The sequence below is a fragment of the Myripristis murdjan genome, chromosome 17, assembly GCF_902150065.1.
Source record: "Myripristis murdjan chromosome 17, fMyrMur1.1, whole genome shotgun sequence".
In the NCBI taxonomy this organism is placed as follows: Eukaryota; Metazoa; Chordata; class Actinopteri; order Holocentriformes; family Holocentridae; genus Myripristis; species Myripristis murdjan.
Genome location: NC_043996.1, coordinates 24,558,473 through 24,582,311, shown reverse-complemented (window position 1 = coordinate 24,582,311; position 23,839 = coordinate 24,558,473). Strand labels below are relative to the sequence as shown.

At 42.5% G+C, this 23,839-nt stretch overlaps 1 protein-coding gene across 1 annotated transcript in view; it reads left to right on the top strand.

Annotated features, from left to right (window-relative positions):
• Positions 1-21,195, top strand: part of st6galnac5a (ST6 (alpha-N-acetyl-neuraminyl-2,3-beta-galactosyl-1,3)-N-acetylgalactosaminide alpha-2,6-sialyltransferase 5a) — a 41,311-nt gene extending 20,116 nt beyond the window's left edge. Inside the window, exons 3-5 of the mRNA XM_030075171.1 lie at positions 3,357-3,769; positions 12,139-12,246; positions 18,622-21,195. Coding sequence (XP_029931031.1) covers positions 3,357-3,769; positions 12,139-12,246; positions 18,622-18,883 — 783 coding nt within the window. The 3' untranslated portion in view covers positions 18,884-21,195. The remainder of the gene's footprint in view (positions 1-3,356; positions 3,770-12,138; positions 12,247-18,621) is intronic.
• Positions 21,196-23,839: the final 2,644 nt, after the last annotated feature.

Below are 23,839 nucleotides of genomic sequence, written 5' to 3'. Positions count from 1 at the left end.
TTGCAATTTATCTCCACCTGTATACTTCAAGCAAAGAAATCTAAATATAACTGAAAGCAGTACAAATGAAGTGCCAGGTCTGGGTAATCCTTTAAATTACATTACTCATTACAGTTTTGATGAGGTCATTTGTAACTTTAATGGAATACATTTTTAAAGTGGCCCAGTGAACCGTGCGCTCGGGCACCGCCGCTCTTTTTTATTGCAATCAATGGCGGTTTGTTCAGTTATGAAGAACAAAGTCAGTGTATTCAGATGCATAAATTATAGATGTGTGCTGAATTATGAATTATATTTATTACATGACTCATTGAGCCATGCACAATATTCACTGGAGTTTCTCGAGGAGTAATTCAATTTGAATGAAATATTCAGTTTTGCGGCGCGGGGAGTCAGGAGTCTCTCTCAGCCGGCTCCGAACGCCACGTCAAAGTAAACTGAAGATTACCCCCCGAGTGCCAGGTAACTCCATCACCTCAACTCAAACCACCATATTGGCTGGGTCACGTAATTCCGGCTGAAATGGAGAGCCTTGTCCAAACCAACCAGCCTATTTCTCCGTAATAGCCTGACCGGGCTCCCTGAAGACGACAATCTGGCCAGCAAGGCCCACTTAAATTCTCCAGGAGACAGAAGAGGAGAGAATAGGGCCCGTGGACCCACTTAAAAGCCCCAGGGTGAAAATGGGATTTCTGACCTGCTCTACTGGCGCCGCTGCTCTACAGTCAGATTGGCTGTCAAGGCTTGCCAGGTGGGAGAGGGAAGGGCTGAGGGAGAAGGGAGGAATGGATGGATGCTGCTGCCGGTGCTGCTGTAGACCGCCAGGACCTCATTAGCTCAACATTTCATCAAACACTGTGGCAGCAGGGTGTCTCTCGCTACCTCCATACATCTCTTTTTGTCTTTCTCTCACTCTCCCTTTTCTCCCCTCTCTCGCCGTCCTTTCTTTTTGCTTTTTTTTTCCTGTCATATTTGTCCTTTGTCACCCTCTCTCTCTCTGTCTCTCGCTCTCCTTTTCCTTCCACGTCTCCGTCTCCGTCTCCATCTCCATCTGTCTGTCCCTCTCGCACCTCTAATTTTTCATCTCCCCTCTTTCTCCTTCTTCCTGTAGGTCTCATTAACTAGATGAGCCAGTTCTGCCGGTAATCTGGTACTAAGTCAAAGTCAGGCACTGGAAGACATGGATGATAATGACGCATCTCGGCCCGCACTCCCCCACCCACTCCCCACATCCTGCGAGAACCATTTGTTCTTGCTAAGGCTATACGAGAATGTAAGTTTGTTATGGCTATGAATGTAAATAGCTCCCATATCGCTGCTTGGGAGGTGTGTCAGGGCGTATTAGAGGACTTCACGGGCCCCGTTTGCATGTCATTGGTTTTCAGTGCAGAGTGCTGTGTGTGTGAAGCAAAATGCAGGAAACGCAACACCTCCAGAGGAAAGACCTGGACACCAATCTGACAACACACACACACACAAACAAACACAGTGCATGTACAGCAAGCAGCCTAGCATATACATACAAGCCCATATTCATGATTTATGTGCTTGAACACACACAAATACACACTGTGTAGTGAAAAGGTGAGGCCACACACACACACACACACGTGTACACATGTAAAACATACAGTAAGTCACGGAGTGTTGCTTGTCTGCATAAAAAATGACAATTATTGGTTAGGGCCAGGGTTATTAAAATAACTAAAAAACAACAACAACAAAGTACATGACAAAAACAGATGCTGCACATGCAAGAGCACGCTACACATGTTGATGGTGTTGCCATGGATACAGGCACTGGCGCGAAAGCCTTTAAATTCATGGCGCGCACCTAATTTGGATTGTCATACAGAATTGATCTTATTGGTCTGATAATACATAACAGGGAGCCCTAATGATTCAGCATTGAAGCTTTTAGTCGGTTTTCTTTTCATTTAGACGCGATGCACCGCTGCTTTGTTCACAGCACTGATCACCAGTACGTTCTGTGTGTTACCAGGAATAAATCACATCGTTCGTGAAGCAGTTAATTGTTTTGGCGATTATTTCAGCATGGTCATTATTTGTAATAGTAGCACCGTTCATATTGCAGCGGTAGTGGAAGTATAATCTTACATCGGTTTACATCAGCTATACAGACTGCATAAAAAGGCAATAGTCTAAATTTGAAAAAATTCAGTTCTAGCACTTTTATTCGAGCTTTTGCAGTAGCTGCCCTTAAACCATTTAATGCTCTCCACTCGGCTTTTCAGTCTCTTTTCGGTCTGTTGACTCTGTGGACAATTTTTAAAAAGACTTAAAAAAAAAAAAAACCTCACCTGTTCAGTCTGGCTTTGGTTTAACTTTTGGTTTTATCATTTTTTTTGCTATTGGCTTTCTTATATTTGTTTGTTTATTTGATTATTCTCTTTTATTTCATTTTTATTTATTCCTTGCTCTTGCTTTATTGCTTTCTTGTGATGCACTTTGTGACACTTTATGTGAGAGGTGCTATATAAATTAAACATATTTACTAACTTTAATGCAGACAGGGTACTGTGGATCTTCCCACTGAAGTAATGGGCTGTCTCTATTAATAACCAGTCTCCAAAAATAGCCTATGACTAATTTTTTTGTTTCTAATAAATGTTTTGTGCTCCTTTACTGAGATAAATAAAGGCCCTGGCCATTATTAGACATTTCTGAGTGTGTATACATGCTCACACCCACAGAAACACACAATCATGCATTTATCCCTGTGATTAACAGTTGGGCTTATCCATATGTGGAATAATTCATGGGTCTGAGCTTACATGCATACAACAAGAACGTTGTGTATGCCAAGTGTGGTGGTGCAGGTAAAAGCACACAGGTCTGACTGTGCACAGTGTGTGTGTGTGAGTGGGGAAAAGATGTAAGGTGAACCCAATGTAAGACCCAGAGGTTTCTACCAATTGCAAAGCAATATGACAAGCCACATATACCCAGGAGGCTCTGTCGCTACCCATTTGTCAACAAAGCATTTTCCTCCTCAAACATATTGCGAATGTTTTTACTAAAGTTCCCCTAGGTGTACATTTCTGTCTGCTTTCCATACCGCTGCGCAAACCAGGGGCTAAACCGAGTTTTCAGAGCACCGACTGCTGAAAAGGAGCACATAGACTTTACAGCCAATATGGTGCAAAACGAATATGAAAATACTGCTGCTAATGCTGTGGGTGCATCCACAGGGAATGAGGAGACTAAATATTTACATGCACGGCACATATTTGTTGGAGAAAATTTTGCTCTTTTCCACCAACAGTCTGTTTACATCTCTCTGACTCTCTTTCTTCCTCTTATCCCCTTTATCTATCTATCGATCTATCTCTCAGCCTCTCAAGATGCACTGCCAAACCTGCGCCCTGGTAACCAGCTCGGGTCACCTCATCGGAGGCGGGCGGGGGGAAGAGATCGACCGTGCGGAGTGCGTCATCCGCATGAACGATGCCCCCACCGCCCGGGGTTATGCCCGCGATGTCGGTCGCCGCACTTCGCTACGCGTCATCGCCCACTCCAGCATGCAGAGGGTCCTGCGGAGTCGCCACGAGCTGCTCAACGCCAGCCAGGACACGGTGTTCATCTTCTGGGGCCCCAGCAGCTACATGAGGCGAGATGGGAAGGGCCTGGTGTACAACAACCTGAGGCTGATGAGCCAGGTGCTGCCCAAGCTCAAGGTCTACATCATCTCCTGGCAGAAGATGCTGCAGTTCGACGAGCTTTTCAAGAAGGAGACCGGCAAGGATAGGTAAGGCGAGGATAATAGGCCGCCCTGCGTCAAAATCAGAATTCCTTCATTGCCCACACACAGTAAATGTATGGGAATGCTGCCAAGGCAAGTTATTCTGACTGAGAGATATGTGGAAGATAGCTTATTTATGAGCTTTATTTATGGCAGAAACCGCAGATACTCACTGAGGTTAAAAAACGCCTCTGCCTCTAAAACCCACAGCCGCTCATGCAGCACTGAGGATGCTTGTACACTATTTGGAACAAGTTATTCAACCCCTGCAGCATCTCCTATGTTTAATTAATTTTAGCAGGTGAGAACAATACCATTTGAACTTGGGTGGACCCAGAAAATTGATTGAGATGCCTGAAAATGTGGGTGTTATTACTCTTCCCAGAGAAGTGCAGTGCGGTTCATTAGGAGTGAGAATATAAAGTGAGAACATAATCAGAGCCAGCTATAGTAAACAAACCCAAAACACAAGGTTTTATGGGTGTAAGGAGGTGGAAGGAAGGAAAAATCCACCCTAAGACACAATAACACTGATTAAAAACGAGGATGGGTGGCTCATATTGCCTTGCTGGTGCCGTTTTGTTGTTTTAGGGTGTAATTCTGATTTTTTTTTTATTGGTAAAATCCACAGATATTATGCACACAGAGAGCAGCTGCAGCTACAGTGGAGCTTAATGGGAGAAAGAAGTGAGCTCTCCCTCTTCTGTGTTGACTTTCTCTCCGTATCTTCATTAAATGCTGCTGGAAATGAGTGAATCTACACACCTGACAGCTAACCTTTCTTGTTTTTTTGTTTTTTTGTTTTTTGTTTTTTTTACCATAAACGCCTCTGTAGCTGTGGATTTAATTTGGGCCAGTTAGCCATGGAATAACAAAAACACAACATCAAACAATGAAAAGGCGCCAGAAATGCAATGAAACTCGCCAATCCAGAGTTTTAAACATTTATCGGCACACGGGATACGAATATGTTACTATTGCTTGTGCCATAATAATGTGTTAAGCCTATTAGACTGGATCTTTCTGTTTATTATCTCATAGCCAGCAGTTATTCATGCTCAGAAAGACAAACTGCATAATACGATGCTCATATTCAGCCATTTCTTTTGGTTACCTGAACACTTACCCAATTATAATCCCTGACTGGTCCATAATTGGGCAACGTGAACATAAACAAATACAAAAAAGCTTCTCTGCTGTGGTTCAGACCACAGAAAACAAACTGTAAGTGTGATCACACCCGTCATCATGACAAAGCTCTCACCAACTCTGTGGGCTTCTCAGCTTTGTAGCTGTTGTGAAAGAAAACACACTAATCAGAGCGGACTGCTCAGTAATCTTACAAAAAAAAAAAAATAAATAAAACAGATGAGTTAGTTTTGCTGAGCTTTAGAAACTTTGCTCAGCTGGTGTTTGGGTAAGCTGTCAGTCAGCGGCAGGAAGATATGAAGGAAGTGATGCTTTTGAAGAGCAATGCCGGTGAATTTGTCAGCTAGCCCATCCAAGTCACCTTTTCATCACATCTTATAGATTTTATGTCCTGGCTGACGGGGGAATACTGATTTCTGATTGGCCGGGAGGAGTCCATTATGTTTATTTAACATACATTTACATTATTTTGCATTAATATAAGAACAATGTCCTCAGCAGCATTTCGGTCTGTCATTGCAATCAAGCCGAGTCTCTCTTGACCTCTGCAGCTCTTTAAAGCAGAGCAGAGTTGGAGGACGATAATGAGCCCGAGCCGAGTCCTCAGCCCTGCGGCCATTAGTGTTCAATGAACGACACAATGACGCTTCTCTCCGTCTGCCAGAGATTGTATCTGACTTAAGCTCAAGACAGATGTCAGGGGGGAAATTACTCAGCAGAGGATTTGGTGAATAACTTAGACAGCCATCCCTCAGAGTCAGCGCCTACAATCACAGTATATGTTCACAGTGAAAGTGCTGTGTGTGTGTGTGATACCCTTATTTAGTACATCTCGGCCCTTATAGCATATAGGCAGAGCCTTTGTAAAGCTCATTTTAGGGCGTTATTAGATGATGCACTGTGGAGAGTGATATTACTGAGAGAGAGACGCCACAAGCACTGGTTTCTCAATTTGTCTTGATCTGTATGTTTGGGAAAAGTTTAATATGAGACCATTAGTTTGCAATATGTGCTGTACCCTTTCACCAGGACTTGAAGGAGCAATATTTTTTCACCTAAATTATAAAGTAAATCTCATTGTCTTTGAAGATTTGGAGCCGGTATGAGAGAGCATTGATAACAGAATGTCTGGGCAATCATCAATGGGCTCAGCCAAACTGCGAGGCTGTAATTGCTGATTATGGGTTATGCTATTTCAGTAAACGTAATTAAAATGGTGTGGGATGTTGCCACATGCACCCATTTTGATAATATCAGCCGAGGAGCAATGGAAACCAGGTGTCCCTCATCGCTCGCTCTTCTTAATTGGCAAGCCGGGATGAGCCCACTGGTGACTGAAGGCAAATTACTTTCCAAATAACTTTTTTTTTTTTTTCAGTCAGTCTTTTATTTTCTCATAATACTGCATTGTAATCGCGAAGCGCCCCGCTGTGCTGCGCGGTTGGGCCTCTGCTGAGTTCGTATCGGGCCAAGTGGTGATGCTCCGCTCGGTTAGAGAGGCCGTGCGGTGACCAAAAGGTCACAGCTGATCAACCCATTAACAGGAGCTTGTAACGCTGACTCAGTGCACTCACTGAGGATGAGAGCCTCGGCTAAAAGCCTAAACGTGCCGGCTGCACATTTAGGCAGAGAGTGAGCAGCGGAAAAGCCAAGCAAATCAATCAAAAAAATGAAAAAAAAAAAAAAAACAAATCATCAGAGTGTTTGAGCAGGTGCTTTCACCAGGGAGCAGAGAAAGTAATGACACAACCTTAAATAATTATTTACCTTTATACGACTAATACCTGTGAACGGTCACATAGCAACCATCACAGTTCAATGTAATGGCAATGTACATGCTCCATAGAAACAGATAATAAAAACACAATAAAATACAAACCTGGGCAGCAGCACCATTCTGTTACACTAATAATCCCGTTTCCTTATTTGGTGCTACATTACCAGCAGCTACGAAAATTACAATTTTGACAGCTAATTTAATAAAGCATTGAGCAAAGTGAAATAGTTGGTCTGTCAGTGGTGTGTGATAATTTGTCTTGTTTCCAAGACAAACCAATGTTTGAATAATTTTCTTGTGTCATTGTCTTGGAACAAGTTCTCGCTTTTATTCAATATATTTTTATTAGGAAAAAAGGAAAATGCTTTGAAAATACTGTCTCACTGCAGTGGCTTTTGTTTTTTTTTTTCTTTTCAATTGTTTTAAGAAGAGTAAGATTTTAAGGCTCAAGATTAAATCTCTAGCTCAAAGGACGTTTTGGGAGATATAATATCACACAAACCCAAGGAACAACACGATTCTCCCTCACAGGGATGAAACTGTGTCTCTTTCTTCCTACTCACAGCTTGCTTCCCATTCCTTTCAGAAATGACTATAGAAACATGAGCTTGACATTTTCACACCACATTATTCATCAGCATGTTCATAAACAAGGAAATGAGGAACGCTTCTTAAGTGAGATTAGCTGCGTGCGTCCTGCCTGAGACCTCTCCGTGTCCTGCGCAGATTGCTTGATGACAGAACGTTGCGCTTTGAACTTTAAAAAAATTTCCAATTTGCAACAGAAGTGATTGTGTGTGTGTGTGTGTGTGTGTGTGTGTGCATGTGTGTGTGTGTGTGCTTGGGGAATGTTGATTGTTTGGTGTTTGGATGTTGGGTGCATTAAAAATTCTCTGTGTCCTTGTTTGCATATGACACCAAATCAACACGTTCAAGAAAAACCTGGGTTCTCTTGTAATTACGTGAAAAGTACAAGTTCGTGCTTCGGCCCCGATCGCGTCGGGTTGATTTGACGCCGCTGTTTGTCACGTGGACCGACGCGACGCGGGCTGAATGTTGCAGCGAAGTGCACTGTCACTGCCTATGAAACTGTAGGGACTGATTGATTCAGTGTGTGTCTAAAAATAACCGCCGGTCCTGGCTCTTTCGCACCACTGGAATATGACACTGATCATGTGTAGCAGCCGTGTCGACAAATCTCTGCAGCAAATATCATTTGCCCTCCAAACAGGTGAAGGAAAGGTTCGATTGGGGAGAGATTACAGAGGAGGGGGGGGGGGGCGGTAGGGGAGAATAAATGTTGTTGTTTGCTCAGGCGGTGTACAAACAAACAAAAAGGCAGAGGTGCAGACACACAGACAAAGCCTCGCACAAGAGCTAACCTCAGACGGCGCAGCGTGTCCCGTTTGTGCCCGGGGGTCCTGTGTATGACACCCCCTCGGCTCCTTTCAACAACGCTCAGAACATTTCCTAAGGCTTTTCCGAGAAGAGGCACCTATGGCAGCTTTCTTTCCCCCCCCAAAGGAGGGGAAATGTTCAAAATGGGCCTTTTATTGCGGTGTTTTTTTGCCGGTCTTTTATCTGCTCACTCAGAGAGAGAATGAGAGAGAGGAAAGGAGCGAGCGCCTTTTCAAACAGCCAAGCAAACCCTCCACTCCAAAAGTGTCATCCTCATCAACCGGAGCTGAGAAGGGGCGTCGAGGCGCGTGCCTGCTTGCTCTTGTCAAGGCTTTTCTATCAGGCCTGCGCTTTTGTTCTCTGTTTTTTCCGGGGAGAGGCTCACCGCCGTGGGTCCTGGTGGAGATCTGTGCGGGAACAGCGGAGCAGCAGCCGGGCCTCGGAAAGCGGCGGGGTGACGAGGGTGATCGATTGATTAAAAAAAAAAAAACACGTCCTGTCAGAGTGTTCAACCTCCGCCGCCCGCTCAGCCTTTTCTCAGGCGCTCCTCATACGTGTGTCCGCCGTTTGAAAACACTGGCGACAAGTCATAGAGAAAACTACCACAAGCACTTTAGTCTTTACCATCGGTACACTACCAGCTCTGCCGGTGGAGTCAGCCTGGGGTTATGTTTGCGCACCTCTCTGTTTGTGCTGTTTTTTCATGTCAGCAGGATATCTCAAAAAGTTAAAAAGTCGATATGTTCAAAACTTTGTGGAAAAGTTTGTAGTGATGATAACTTTTTACTCTGATTAACCAAAAAAGAGGTGTGACTGGGTATGGGCTCTCACGATTTTTTTTTTTTTTTTATTATTCTTGCCTGCTGTGAAGATGAAGTCACGGGGCGTTTTTGTAAGACTTCTTTGTGGGGTATTTCTGCTTTGTTTGACAGTCACAGTAGAGAGAGACAGGGAAATGCAGGGTAGAGAGAGGGGACGACATGCAGCAAACGGCCTGAGGACGGATTTGAACTCAGGACGCTGCGATCAGGACTCAGCCGGGACGCCCCCTGTCTTTTTTTGTTAACTCGTGAGCGTGCAAAGCCCTTGGAGACCGTAAACGGTGATGCTGGGCTTAAATAAACTTGAACTTGAACTAAAACTTTAATTACACCTTCCAAATGAACTGATGTAACACCATTAAACTGTTGGAGCCTATCAGCCAGACATAAAAACAGGCGAGCCCTTCACTGTTGGCTCAGTCAAATAGCACGGGGCACTGAGGAGCTAATTTATGGTTTATATGTAACCGCATAACCAGTTTTTCCAAAACCTGGTACAGAGCCAGTAATAAAAATGTGTAATGAAAATATGCGGATCTCCTGATGTGAAACAAGTTAGTAATGGGGCATGGAGGAAATAATTAACTCCAAAACCCAACATGTAAAAGTGGCAACTCTCAGGAGCTGCCTTGTGATTGACAAAGTAATTGTAATACTTATATTTATTAATAGTCTGGCTAATGCTGACTGCATGGGACAGGAGACTGACTCCTTTGGCAGTATTTGCTCAGATTCTGAACGTAATAAACAATAACCAGACAGCTTTCCAGACTCTAGAGTTTGGTCTTTGCCTGGTCAACTTAATTGCAGAATTATCATAAAGATGTAAAGGTGTTTTCCTCAAAAGTAAGACTGCATTTCCTATAAACGGTGTTCCTTCCTGTCACAAATACATTCTTCCCTGCAGAGGATAAACATGGTCAAAGTGGGGTGTTTTTCTCCATCATCAGCCTCTCACTCCCTCCATCAGCGGCCATGGCAAGAAAAGTCTGAAAGCTGTGGCTCTGCTTGCACTGGAGGAACGCCCTTACTTAACAAGACAATATCACTAAATAACACCCGATGATGAAGGCTGTGTTGTGTGGTCAAAGCAGAGCAGACCTCATTATAATGTCTCAAACTTGTTCCTTCTCATTCTTCGTCTTGCCGCGTTGCGAGCGACTCAATATTAGGCGAGCCGCATCTGCGCCCGCTCACCTAGAGGATTATTCAGATGGATTGATTAAAGGGTGCTGGGGTGGCTTTTATTCATCCAGTAGCCTCGCCGTCCTGTTTAATATTCTCCATCTCCAGATGCACCTGATGGCTGATGTATGATTACATCCACCAGTCACATTCCCAATCAAAATGAGGCTCAACTGTGCAGCAGGGGAATAATGATATGAATGCAGCTGTGCCTGTTGGAACTGTGGGATTCAATTGTTACCCCTACTGTATTTTGTAAACCGGTGATTTCAATAATGACTTTTTTTTTTTTTTTGCATTGTGTGTACTGTAATTAGATGGATGCTTTAAAGTTTCAGATCGCACATTTTCCCTGAAACTGATTTCTTAATGAATTAAAGACATATTGATTGGCGCCGGAGATGAAATTCCCCCTCGCACCTCAACAGCTAAATAAGCTGCACGACTGTCTGGTGGTGATTACCGACATGGCTACAAGCCAGCGAGCTGCTTATCAAAGTTATTAAGTTTCTTGACACTGCTGCCATGGAAAAACGTGTTAACTTCACTGTAGGTGTTTTGTTTTCTTTTAACATTGAACCCTAACTCTTACATCTTCCCCATGAATTTAACCTTACAGCCTGTAAAACCCATTCAAAATGCATAATAACAAAAAAAAAAAAGCATGGCAGTCAATGAGAAAATAAGTTGCGTTTAGTTGATTTATTTATGCAGACCTTCATCAGCACCGCGCCTTCAAGGACTTTTACAAAGACTGCGGATACCTAGATCTGACAAGTCAACAGTCAATGACAGAGCAGAATTTTAAAACACAAACAAGAAGGAGACAAATCAAAGTTTCACATTAGCAAGCCATTTCAGTTGACTTCCATTAAGAAGCCATTTATTTTCTGGAAAAAAACAACCACTCAGAACTCCAGTTTTGCTTGGGATAAATAACAGGGATGCACAATCATCATCGTTATCGGCAGATATCGGCGTTATAATCGTTGATAATCGGCGTATAGGTATCAATCCAAAATGAACATTTATGCCGACATGTGAAATAGGTCAGATTTACATTTGAAAGAAAATGTTATGTAAAGATAAATACGTCAGGTTTTACATAACCTAAGTTGAGGTATTTCTCTTATTTTGCCTGGTGAAAGTGTACATTTTGAAAAGCACTGTTATTTTATGTCAGTATCTGCCGGTGGGCCTTCACAGTAAGAGCACGCATAATAATATGTTGATTCCACCACAGGAGAGGCTTGATGTTCTCTGAAATCTAAAAAACAACAACATGTGCATACACTCGTATCGGCTAAAAGAGCTGGAAAACATCAGCATATTGGATATCAATGAAAAATCCAGTGTTGTGCATCTCTAATAGATATATTTTTACTTTTCATGATCCTGTGGATGCAGTGCAAGTTTCATGACTCTAGGGCCCATGAAACATTTTCAAAACCCCTGTTACAATTTCATAAATGTGTAGGAGGGAAACTGAAAATAAGACTGAGACCATTCTGATGGGCCTTTAGACAGATTTTTTTTTTTTTTTTTATGCGTCGTATCATTGTACAGTGTTTTCGTTTATTCCAGAGAACTTTGATCATTGCTCATTTGTTTGCAGGCAAGACGGAGAGACTGTACAGTTTTAAAAAGGTTGAAATCATTCTGCCACTGAGGCTGAGTCAATTCCAGCTATCTGCACTACATGCAGACCATGACTGGTTTCTGATTCAGGGTTTGATTATTTGTCAGGGTTCATTCGTTTTTCGTTGATATGTAGGATGGATCTGTATTTTAATGAAGCTGTGAGGGAACTTTGAATGATCCTCCAGTCAGAAAAATCGACCTCCGGGTTTAAATGAATCTTTATTCTGCCATATTACGGTGACGTAGGGTTTTCTGATTAACTCCCCCGGTTAATCACATTTCAGAAATCAAATGTGGCTCAGTTTTCTCGTAGCGGCCTTCCAAGCATGAAATCCTTCACTCTAACTTTTTTTTTTTTTTTTTTGCTCTCTCTTCTCCATCTCTTTTCCTTCCCCCCTCTGCAGAAGACTGTCCAACTCGTGGTTGAGCACTGGCTGGTTCACCATGACCATTGCCCTGGAGCTGTGTGATAGGATCAATGTCTATGGCATGGTTGCCCCTGACTTCTGCAGGTGAGACACTGGACCTGAATATAAAACTCCACCAACAAGCGCTATCACGAGGACTTATCAGGCGCTCGCGAGGCAGCCCCATCGAATGTACACAAATTCAGGCGAGAAGCACAATCATCTGATATGAGAGATCAACATTAAATCTATGCAGGCAGCTGATAAATAAAATGACAGTATGGCTGGAGATGATTTAGAAGTGCTGAAATTGCCTGAATATTAGTGAAAATGTTGGACTGTGTGTCAGAGAACGAGCTAGTTGACTTTCCATATGTCGAGGTTTCACACTGATATAGATTTTTTTTTAGTTTCTCTTTCTGGGTCCAGGACTGGAGTCTGGGGCCATAAAAAAAACAGCAACCAAAAAAACACACATCCAGATCTAAAATTTACATTTTTGTGATACTAGTTTCTTGTGTCACGCCTGTGCCAGGGCAGTCACTATGGTAACAGCTATGCTCGTGCTGTCACTGACTTTTATAGCCCATAAGGCACTTATTTTACTAAGGAGTGTTCAGTTTAATTCAATTCAACTCAATGAACTTTATTTATCCATTAGAAACTTTGTTTGTGGAAAGCATCACCTCGTATACATACATACAAAAAAAATGCACATATATATCCAAAAACTCAACACTAAAGAAAGAGCCACCAACAATAAATAGATAAATAAAAAGTGCATAAAAAAGTTTTTAAAAAAAGCCTTACAAGAACAAAAAAAACATCCTAAGGCATGTGACAAGCTACTCCACAGTGTTTCAGACATGGTTAAAGCTGCGCCGTTCATTTGCTTCTCCCCCTGCAGGCGGTCAGGGGGAACAACACTTTCATCGCCCTGGTATTTGCTAACATTTGCAAATGTTACAGCCGCATATTTAATGACATCTTTGGCTAAACATATAATCAGAATCACAGCATCAGTGTGTTGATCTAAATTATCGTCATAGTTAGGACATTAGAGAACTCAGATTATATTTTCTGTGGTTATGATGAACCTATTGTGTTCATGCTCATTTTGCTTCTGTTTATGACCTTGTATTTACTGTACATAGATGTATAGACTTCCTAATTAGCTATTTTTTTTTTAAATTATTATTATCGCTACTACTTCTATTGCTATTGTTTCTTTTATTCTACTCATATTTTAGTCTATTTTGTTTTTTCTGTCAGTGTATTCCCTTGTGTGACGTGGGTAAGTCCATGTATGTGCAAGCCAACTTGGCCATTAAAGTTGATTTTAATTATGATTCAAGTAATCAGTTTTCAATAAGCAGTCCGTTACTTTAAATTATTATTGATCCTGATTCTTTTAATGGCACAAAAAAACAATAACAATAAAAGTAAAATTCCTGACTGTTGTTTGTGCATATCGGCTGTGTAGGTCCACTGCAGATTTGCACTGGGTTTAAATCAGGCAGCGAACAAACACTAATGGCAGAGATGAAGACAGCCTGAACGTCTCGGAGGTGTTCCCGCTGTTTTGAATTTGTGGGTGAAAAAGCCAAATCTTTCTGTCGGTCTGCAGAGTAATTACAGCCTGTAGATGGCCATGCAATACACTAACTATAGTGCTAAGACATATCGACAGTAAGAATAGCCAACATGTGCGAGGCGTCACAAAGGACTTCTATTTTAACACTGACATTCCTGCATCTGTTACTTTTCTCATAGGTAGAGATCATGTGTGGTATAATATAAAGTCACAAATCACTTTTAATGGCAGTAGCACATTAGTTTAAAGCCTTGACAGTGAAATTAAACAAATGGCAAAATCAAATCAAAGGACTTTAAAATGTTTTTTTGTTCTAAATGTATTTAAGTCTGTTCTGCAACACGTGTATACATGTATATACTCATGAGTGTGAGAGATGAATATCAGCATCCACTTCAGAGGGAGAACAGGGGACTGACTGCTGGCTGACATGGAAACAAAGAGTTTCTGGTAGAAATGAAAAAGGACGGAGGGGGGTTTTGCAATCATCAGCTCCCACAGCTCTCAAAGCAAAGTTTTTTTTGGAGAGTTTTTTTTTTTTTTTTTTTTTTTTTTTTTGCATTCTCTGCCTCTGAAGTTTCCGTACCTTGTATACTTTAGAGACTAGTGTTCTGCAGGTCCCTCGCCGGTGATGAATTTCAGCCTCGTAGTTGTACTTAGCAACCTGAAACAGGCTGCATCTGGCGGAGAAACAGCCCAAAGATGGAGCTAATATGGAACAATCGGCCTTATTCTCAAAGCCTGGTTCAGGACACTACTGAAATTTTCTTTACTGTCAGTGTTAGGTTAAAAGACTATATATTTATACGTTTACTCCCAAAACCTAATGAACCAAAAGATTTCCTTTTAATAAACAGGTTTATTAACACTATGGTGTCAGTTTGCACTTAATTCAACTTTTAGTGTCCCTTTAAATGTCCATGTCCAACTGAAAAATCCTTTATATCCAATCTACAGGCAAAAATCCCTTTCAAAATGCAAGAATAGAACTCAAAAACAGAAATGCATTGCAAAAAACAAACAAACAAACAAACAAAAACAAACAAAAAAAGTCTCGACCTCACTGGCAGATATCCAGGAAATGGAGGAGTGAATGAAGGTCCATACAGATGCTGCAGCTTTTGCTTTAAGATTTTCAGATCAGGGGAAGCTTTCCTTCAGACATGACTGGCCCTCTCAAACTAAGAGTCATTCTGTGAATTTAACGGTTTTAAATCAAAGCTCCTCCCTCGGCTCCCTGGTGTTTCTTACCACACCCCAAACATTTCCTCAATTTCATACCTCCCTCTCTTTGTTCTCAGGTCCCACCTGTATAGGAAAACACCAATAATGACTAGCATGACCATATATGAATACTAGAGCTGCATACGTCTACTTTTTACTTTTAGTATGTACTGCAGCTGCCCTTACAAACTATGTAGTGTAGTATGCAGTATGCATGTGTATGCATACTATTGGGACACAGTACATACATCATCCCTGAACTCTGAACCTCTTACTCACTTCCGCCGCCGTCCGTAGCGCCACATTTGAATTTTGTTGTCAAAATCCCAATGCAATGTGTGCATCACATTGTCTTCCGTGTTTATATGTGGGCGTGGCTTGTACACGCAGCTCAGTCAGTGTGACGTAACTTCCGTTGTACAAAGGATTGTGGGTCAGAATGGCCAGAGAAGCATGCTGACATGCATACTGCGAAATCTGACCGGGTGTAGTAGAACATCCTGGTACTCTTGGCATACTGCATCTGACATACTATGTATCAGGACATACTAATTCTCTTTTTTTTTTGCCTACTAAACAGTATGGTAGTATGAGTATTGGAACACAGGGTCACTTCTGTGGGCCAGGATTAAGCATGAAAGTCACACCAGGTAGATCTAACCCTGCAAGGCTTTAACATTGAGATCAAACCCATTAAACCAGTGTTCTCATGCTGGTGGTGATGCCACAAACACTCAAAGGCAGTGCCGCTGTTCCTGGCCAAGATTCTGGTCCCATGTAGTGGACGCCTTCTGCTCGAATGCAAAGAACTGTGGGATACTGCAGCGAGCTCTCATTCCTGGTTTCTGCTCCTGGCAACCAACTCAGTCCGGCCTCATTAACGGAGTTTTACGGTTTGAATTACAGCTCACGTCTCATCCATCTCAGCCAAAGGTTTAATTGGGAACTTTTATTGGATGAAGTACAAATCTTATTAGATTTTTCAATAAAGTTAACAAACACTGTAAAAGATTCAGTACATCTTTGTGCCCGACTTTAATTGATTAGGGAATTATTTTTTATTTACGGTTTAGGCATAAATTCAATCATGATGATAACGACGAGGGAATAGCAGTTCATTTCTTGGAGCAATCATTCAGTTACGCTGAGCCTTAGCAATCCTTATTTCTCAGAACAAGTCAAGTTTATAAATATTAGCCGACATGATATGACTGAGAAATCTAATTGAGAAGCCTCTCTCCCCAATGTCACGTCAAGTCAAATATGCATTATTGGCATGACAGGAAAGAAACTCATGCAGCCATAGTATTAATAAATAACCAATAACAAGCAAATATCTGTTCCATCAGCCGTAATATAATCAAAAAACATTCTAATAAAATTTTCATCAATTTCATGCGGCTCTCTCTCTCTTTCTTCTCCCTCTTTCTTTCGCACTCCCCATTTTATGTTGCTTGTTGTTTTCACAGCACCGTCCTTCTGTTTCTTTTTAAGAGCCAGACACGGACAAACATGTACCTGAGAGATGCCGCGGTCCCCTTCTCGATCAATAAGTAGCGAATATGTCGCCTTGTTCTGAAGTGCAATCCTGCCGCCTCCCCCTCGTGTATTGAGGCCACAAGTGTGGTTTTGAAAACACTACAGCACGGCGGCGAGGTGCATCGCTCTCCCCCCCGAAACTTTGTGAAAATCCAATTTGAGATATTGTGTGTGACACATGGATGCACAAAGATAGAAGCCGCGTCCCCCCACTTGGTCCAATATGTGACATCCTGACATCTCGCACTGGTGATGGTGTCAGTGTTGTCTGAGATATTACAAGCGAACAAACAAGGTATCTCTACAAAAAAAAAAAAAAAAAAAAAAAAATCTTCACATACAGTGGTGGAAAAAAGTTTTCGGACACCCTCAAAAATTTACACAATCTCAAATATTATCATGAAATATTTGTGGAAAAATCTTTTTTTGTGTTTCAAAAGGTGTGGCTGCATTAGACAGATACAAACAAATACAAATTATATTTTTTTGTTTATTGTTTACAAGAAAAACTGGACTCATCTGACCACAGAATCTTCTTCCAATTCCTGGCTGTCCAGTTCTTGTGTGCCTGGGCCGACGACACCGGGCTAGCCTCTGTCTCTCATTGATCAGGTGCTTCTTGATAGCCTTGTAGGACCTTAAGCCATGATCTAAAAGTCGGCCACGTACAGTGCAGGTTGGAACACTGGACACCAGTTTGGTTTGACCACTGCTGCTGAAGCTCCTGTGATGTCATTCGGCGGTTTTGCCTGCACATGCGGATCAGGATGCGGTCATTTCTTGCTGAAGAAACCCTTGGACGCCCAGATCTTGGTTTGTCTTCCAAGCTGTTGGTTCGTCTGTATTTCTGCAGAGTGGATCCAACTGCTGAAGGACTGCATCTACTCTTCCTGGCTATCTGGCGGCAGCTGTACCCTTCCTGGCTGAGAATCTTTATCTTCAGGCGTGTTTCCTGCGTTAGGTTCCTTGTTTTAGCCATTTTTGTGTCTGAAGAACTTTCAAATGTGCTGGCTTTATATAGACACGAAGCTTGGCAACAAAAATTGCGTCTTTTAATAAAAAGAACGACCTTCATCACTGGTACCAAAATGACCCAATACTCAAAATTTCTTATGTGTTTTTATGGAACCGATCAATTTTAAGTTTTTAATGGCTTTTTTTTTTTAGGATTTGTTTAGTATTTTGGCTGTGACTGTACTAAAAGAAATTACACTTGAAGTCCTAAGAGTGATTCTTAATGCAATATTTCACAAATGCATGGGGTGTCCGAAAACTTTTTTCCACCACTGTAAATGATCCAAACTCATGATCCCAAAAAGGATTAAAATGTTACAAATCCGAGCGTTCGAGATCTTATGTTTTCCATCGTGCACTGACAGGCCTCCTCGTGCTTCATATCCACTTTGAGATGAATCCAGAACAGAGTCGGCAGCACATCACGCCTTATGGAATTAATTTCCTGTTGTCTTTTTTTCCGCCTGCTGCATTGTATCAGCTGGACGTCCATCTTACCATCTTCCATTCAGTATGAAACACGCAGGTTATCCAGCTCCGTATGTTTCATTTGTTTTTTAATTTGGTCTTACATTCAATTCGAGGTAGCATTGAAAAAAGTCGAAAGGTGCGCTATGCAAAACTGAGGTTCAGTTGAAGTGAGGACTGTTTACACTTAAAAAAAAAACATCGAACCATCAACTTTCATATGTAGAGCCACCCAGAAAATGTAATGCTTATTCTGTTTTGTTCCTACTTGATTATCTGCATTTCCTCTTATAACAGTGTTGGCGAATCAAGATAATATCAGTTGTTGACAGAAGCAGTTTTACCAGAGCAGGACTGTTCAAAATATCGTGAAGGTTTTATTGATTGGAGTTTTTATTTATGCTAACTGGTACAGCATGAGGTCACAGTGTTTTGCAGGAAGGAAAGGTAACTGCAGTTCATATCATGGGGACTTTAAAGGTCTTAAATGTGGATTTCTGAAACCTGACCTACAAGTAAATCAAGATCCAGATTGGTGTCCGTTCACTTAGGGGATGGAATCAACATTTTGATGTAACATGAAACTGAGATGACTCATTAAAGCGTTTTCCAAATGGTCAAATGTCTGTTTCATTTCTCAGGGAGCCCCAGCACCACTCCGTCCCGTACCACTACTACGAGCCGCGCGGCCCGGACGAATGCGGCATGTACATCTCCCACGAGCGCGGCCGGCGAGGAAGCCACCACCGCTTCATCACCGAGAAGCGGGTCTTCGCCAACTGGGCGCGGACGTTCGACATCCACTTCTACCAGCCCGACTGGAGCCCGCCGCCTCTCCCGACCAACCGGACGCTGGAGGGCCTCGTCACCGCGGCGGCACCCGTGCTTCCCCAGAAGACGTGACTGGTGTCGGGGCGCGGCAGACGCTGAAGGCATCCATCTCAGAGGGACTCGGGATTGGTGACGGGGGTGGGGTGAGGGTGTGCTTGCACTGAGGGCTTCAACACCCCCTGCAGATATGAGACCGGACGAGTAGAAAACTAGCGGACCCAGATGGAGATCGAGTCCTGTGCTCCTGTTGGACGTACCGAACTTTCTCCAATTCTGTGTCTTTACCGCTTTGGCGGAACCGGTTCCAAGACTTGGCCATCTTGTGACGTGAGGCTACACAGAGCAAGGAGGCGACACCGTGACACACTCCACTGTTGATGCATGCAATGTTTTACTGTGGATCTTCCTGGTCTTTCTGCGTTTGTGTGCGCATGCGTGTGCGCGCGTGTATGTGTATGTTTACCAGAGGGACGCGCAGAGCATACAACCGTGACTTTGGGCCTAACCACGAAAGCCCCTGTTTGACTACCAAGGTTTCACTGCTCCCAGTTCATAGAAAAACACCCACTGCAGCGCCTGTCAGCTCACAATGAGGACTAAATTTGCTGCTGGACATGGTACATGCTGCATACTAATAGCGTCATTTAATTCAAAATGCGATCTTAATTGATCTCATCTATTTGAGAATGTATGAATGATCCCGGTTCAGATTTTGCATCAGTTTGCAGGTTTCGAGGATGGAGGAGGTCAAGTGGGATGAGACTCTCCGGGCCCTTGCGTTGCATGTCGAGGCAGAGACATGTGAATCATTCCTCCGAGCTTCATCCATACCGCTTGTCGCGTGCGCGCACCTTAAGCTCGCACAGGTGTCAGCCGAGTCAAACTTCGCAGTTGCAGCACTCCCGACTTGAATGACGGCGCGTCTCATTCGCCGGGACGTTCCCATCCCGCGTGTGTATGTGTCTGCGTCGTCTCGTCTGCACCTTGGCGTATACGTATGTATCATAAGGCTTTGTCAGCTCCTGTCACCAGTTAATAGGGCGATTTATATAGCTACAAGCTGGATTTCCATGTAAATGCACAGCCATGTCACACACAAGACAAGTGGGAGATTAAGATCGAGAGCGGGGATGTGGTGGCGGCATCCATCCTACTATATTCATCTGCTGCCGCCTCTGCCATCCTATAAGCCTCATAGGACAATAGCACCATTTGGGAAAATATTGGGATTTTTTTTCCGCCCCTTAGATTGATGAGCATGTGATCCGTGCACTCCCTCCTTCCCTCTCGATAAATGATGAGCGTGTGCTGTATGCAATCTCATCTGCCATCGCTCGCTCTCATTTGATAAGTGTAACATGTAAGATATCCCGTTCTCTCTCTCTCTCTCTGAGACCTTTGTTCCCGTCTCTCCATCTCAGTGAGGATCAGACGTCAGTCAAGAGAAGGCGACGAGAGGCGTTGTTATCTTAATGGTATATCCTGGTGCTAAGTCCCTACTGATTTTACCTTCATCGCTGTAATGTGAGTAATGAGGGCTGGGATGCTTTGGGTCAGACACACAGGTGCTCACACAAAAGGGGAACGTGTTTCGAGCTACGTTCCCCCCCGGTGGAGATGAAGAGGCGCCTGCTCCTCGTGCGGCGCTACATCACCAGGAGCTGTGGGAGTGCTGCCTGTGCGCGCTGACACCCGGCACTCGGAATCTGCATCTAATGCCAAGATCCATGTGTGTTTGTGTCTGTTTTCCCCGAGAGGCTGAGCGGCGGTGTGCAGCAACATGTATCTGCAAAGTGAACAAGCTCTTGAACATCTGAGGCTCCTGCCTAAGTCAGTCTGTACAGGGTCACAGTATATTGTTATGCCAGTTTTTTTTTTTTTTCTGTCTTCTCTTTTTGCACATTATGGAAACAAGTCATTCCACTCAATAAAAGACTTTCTTTTTTTTTTTTTTTTTCAAAGGGAGTCTGGCATTCAGTAGTCCATTTTTACACTGTTGTAGACAAATATAGAGTGGCAAAGATGTGGGGGAAAATAAATAACTGACTGAAATGCGTCTTTTGTATTTGGAAGTAGCAGCAGCTGCATGTCAAATGAAGATGAAGTGAACAGGTTTAGTGGAAGATGGGAAGCCGGTGACTCACCCTCGCCCTCAACTGATGGCGCTACCTCCTGCCGTCTTACTTTTGTGTCTTTCTTCCTGTCTGGTTGTGCCATCAGGCTGCCTCATATTGAAATAATAATGAAAGACAGGCAGGGATACAGGAGCGTCTCATTTACCCCCACCTGGAGCTAAAAATAATCCCCCCGACCGTGCTCGCAGCTGAACAAGTGTTAGAGCGCCCCGTGTATTTGCAAGTAGTGGTGCCACATCTGAAGAGAAGCCCCATGAATCATGATGGTAATATAAAGTGATGAAGGGAAATTAAGTATGCTATAGGGGGACTCCAGGATCATGAAGACATCAATCATGAAACGGCTCGAGCTTTGGCTAGATCAATAAAAAAGCGCTGCTTATGCATCAAGGATTATTGATGAGCCATTATACAGAATAATATGAAAAGAAATACAAATAGGGCCGGGCAATAATTCAATATGATTGTTATGCATCTTTCAATAGAATCACACCATGATGAGATGATAATTACAATTTAAAACTGTGTTGTCTGACATGATGATAAACGCCAAATAGTCTGATTAAAACCTCTCCCAAAATGAGATCTGAAACAGCGGAGGGAACATTTTATGTTAATTACTGTACAGTAATAATTTCATTCTACTCTACATCGCCACGCAGTTCAATGCAATGAACGTCACATTGATTATTTAACTTTTTGCAGGAATTATCAAATGATGAGGAATGATATTTCAAGTCGAGTCACTTTGCACATTTAAAAACAACAGGAGTTGACCCACCCAAGTGATTTCTAATTGAGGCAGATGGATTAACAATACAAGTATACACGATTAAAGGAATAACTCATAAAAGGCAACACTAACATGGAAAAAAACATAAAGTGATGAAATCAAAGTAATAAAAATAAGATATTAAGAGAAGCTGAATAAAACCAGCAAATTAAAGAGGAGAGTGGATGTGAGAAAAACAATGAGGCAACCTCAAGAACAAGAAAAAAAAAGGTGGGTCTTTATTTATTTACAGGTGTCAGTGGTGGGACAGGACTTAATCTGGGACGGGAGGCCACTCCAGAGCCAGGGAGCAGTGACAGAAAAAGCTCGTCATTTCTGGTTTGGAGGCGTGACCGAAGAGACCTGAGGGCAGAACGTGGAATTAGCAGATCTGTAATGTATCGTGAAGGCCAATCCATTTAGGGCTTTAAAAACCAATAAGATTTTAAAAATCAATTCCGCATTTCATTCGTAATCAAGACAAGTGAGCCGGGACCTGAGTGATGTGTTGTCTTTTCTTTGTGCTAGTTAAAGGTCTAGCAGCTGCATTTTGAACCGTTTGTATTCGTGAGAGGGCGAAATAGATCAGCTTCATATTCAGAGTAGTCCAGCGAAGAGATGATAAAAGCATGGATATTTAGTGTGGGTATCTTAATATTAATTTTGTCCATATCATCCAAGCCCACCTATGAATGAGTGTTGGCTTTCTATCTGCATTAGCTCTCAACTTTTTAAGTCTGCTGTGATGCTTGTTCAATGCACTTAAAAGAAATGAATGCTCTTTAAACAATAAAGTCCAGACACAAAAAAAAAAAAAAAAAAAAAAAAAAAAAAAAAAAATCAATAAGGAAACTTCTGTCTACTTTGATCCATGCAATTTACATAATTATTGCTGGGCTTTCTGACTAAGCAGCCTTCAGAGTGTGCAGAGGTATTTTTGCCTTTATTTTTTTGTTTTGTTTTGTTTTTTTAAAAGTAAAGTTCCAAAACAAGCCTTATTTAAAGTTGAAAACACGCGAGCACTGTTGAGAGGGATTTCTGCCACAACTGCTGTTGTCAGGGCAGGTGGAAATGTGTTCCTGTGCCTGCTAAAATTACCATTATCATCACGAGGGATGATTGACATAACAAAGGCACACTAACAGGCAAGCGGTAGGAAATCCTGAGTTTCCATGGAAATTGGACAACCTGTCATGCACAGCCTTTGTCCCCAAACACTACGTCTATGTACGTGTGTTTGTGAGTAAACCAATAAATTTAGCAGGTTGCCACATGGGACTAATGTCTACATTTTCAACCTTAACACACACACACACACAAAAAAAAAAAAAAAAAACGTATGTCTGTGTGCTGGTGAGTACTGACACTTCTTGCTGGTTGAAAACATATGTGACATATTCAGAGCATCCTACCTGACTCTTGAGCCTGAAATCTCTCCGTCTCGCTTTGAGAGGGCTGCTCTAATATTGTCCTGTCACTGGTTTCTCCCCACCCAGTCAGGTGTGAAAGCAGACAGACACAGATCTTTATTAGCATAGGGGAACCATAGTGACAGAGAGGAGACAGGAGAGCACATCACAACACTGAGAAGCCTGTGTAAATTCAATTCAGTCTGTGTGTGTGTGTGTGTGTGTGTGCTGGCGTACAAGCGAGAGGCGCACAGGAGCTTGGAGTCAATTTTGAAGTGGGTTTTAGAACAAACAAATCCATCTCAGATAGGGCGGCTTTAATTTTTACTGTATCTGCTGCCAGCTAGGTATACAAAGATTGTATATGGGCTTCGATCCAGTGGCTGCTCAGCCTTTGAAAATACAAGATGGCAACAGATAGAGGAGTGCATTAAAAAACCTCTCCGGATTGTTTGAAACAAGTCCAGTAAGAAAACAGAGCAGGTGTGTGTAAGTCAACTCGAGCGGCAGCAATTTCAAGGGTATCTGCGATATAAAATAAGCTACCAATATCAGCTTTTCCAGGCATACCTTCAAAGGTTTGCACGAGTAAAAGCAGCCCTAATATCTTCAAACAGTGTTACAGACTAATTAATGAAGCTCAAATGTCTCTTCAAAAAAAAAAAAAAAAAAGATAAAAAAAAATCTGGCAGTTAAAGACACAAATACATTC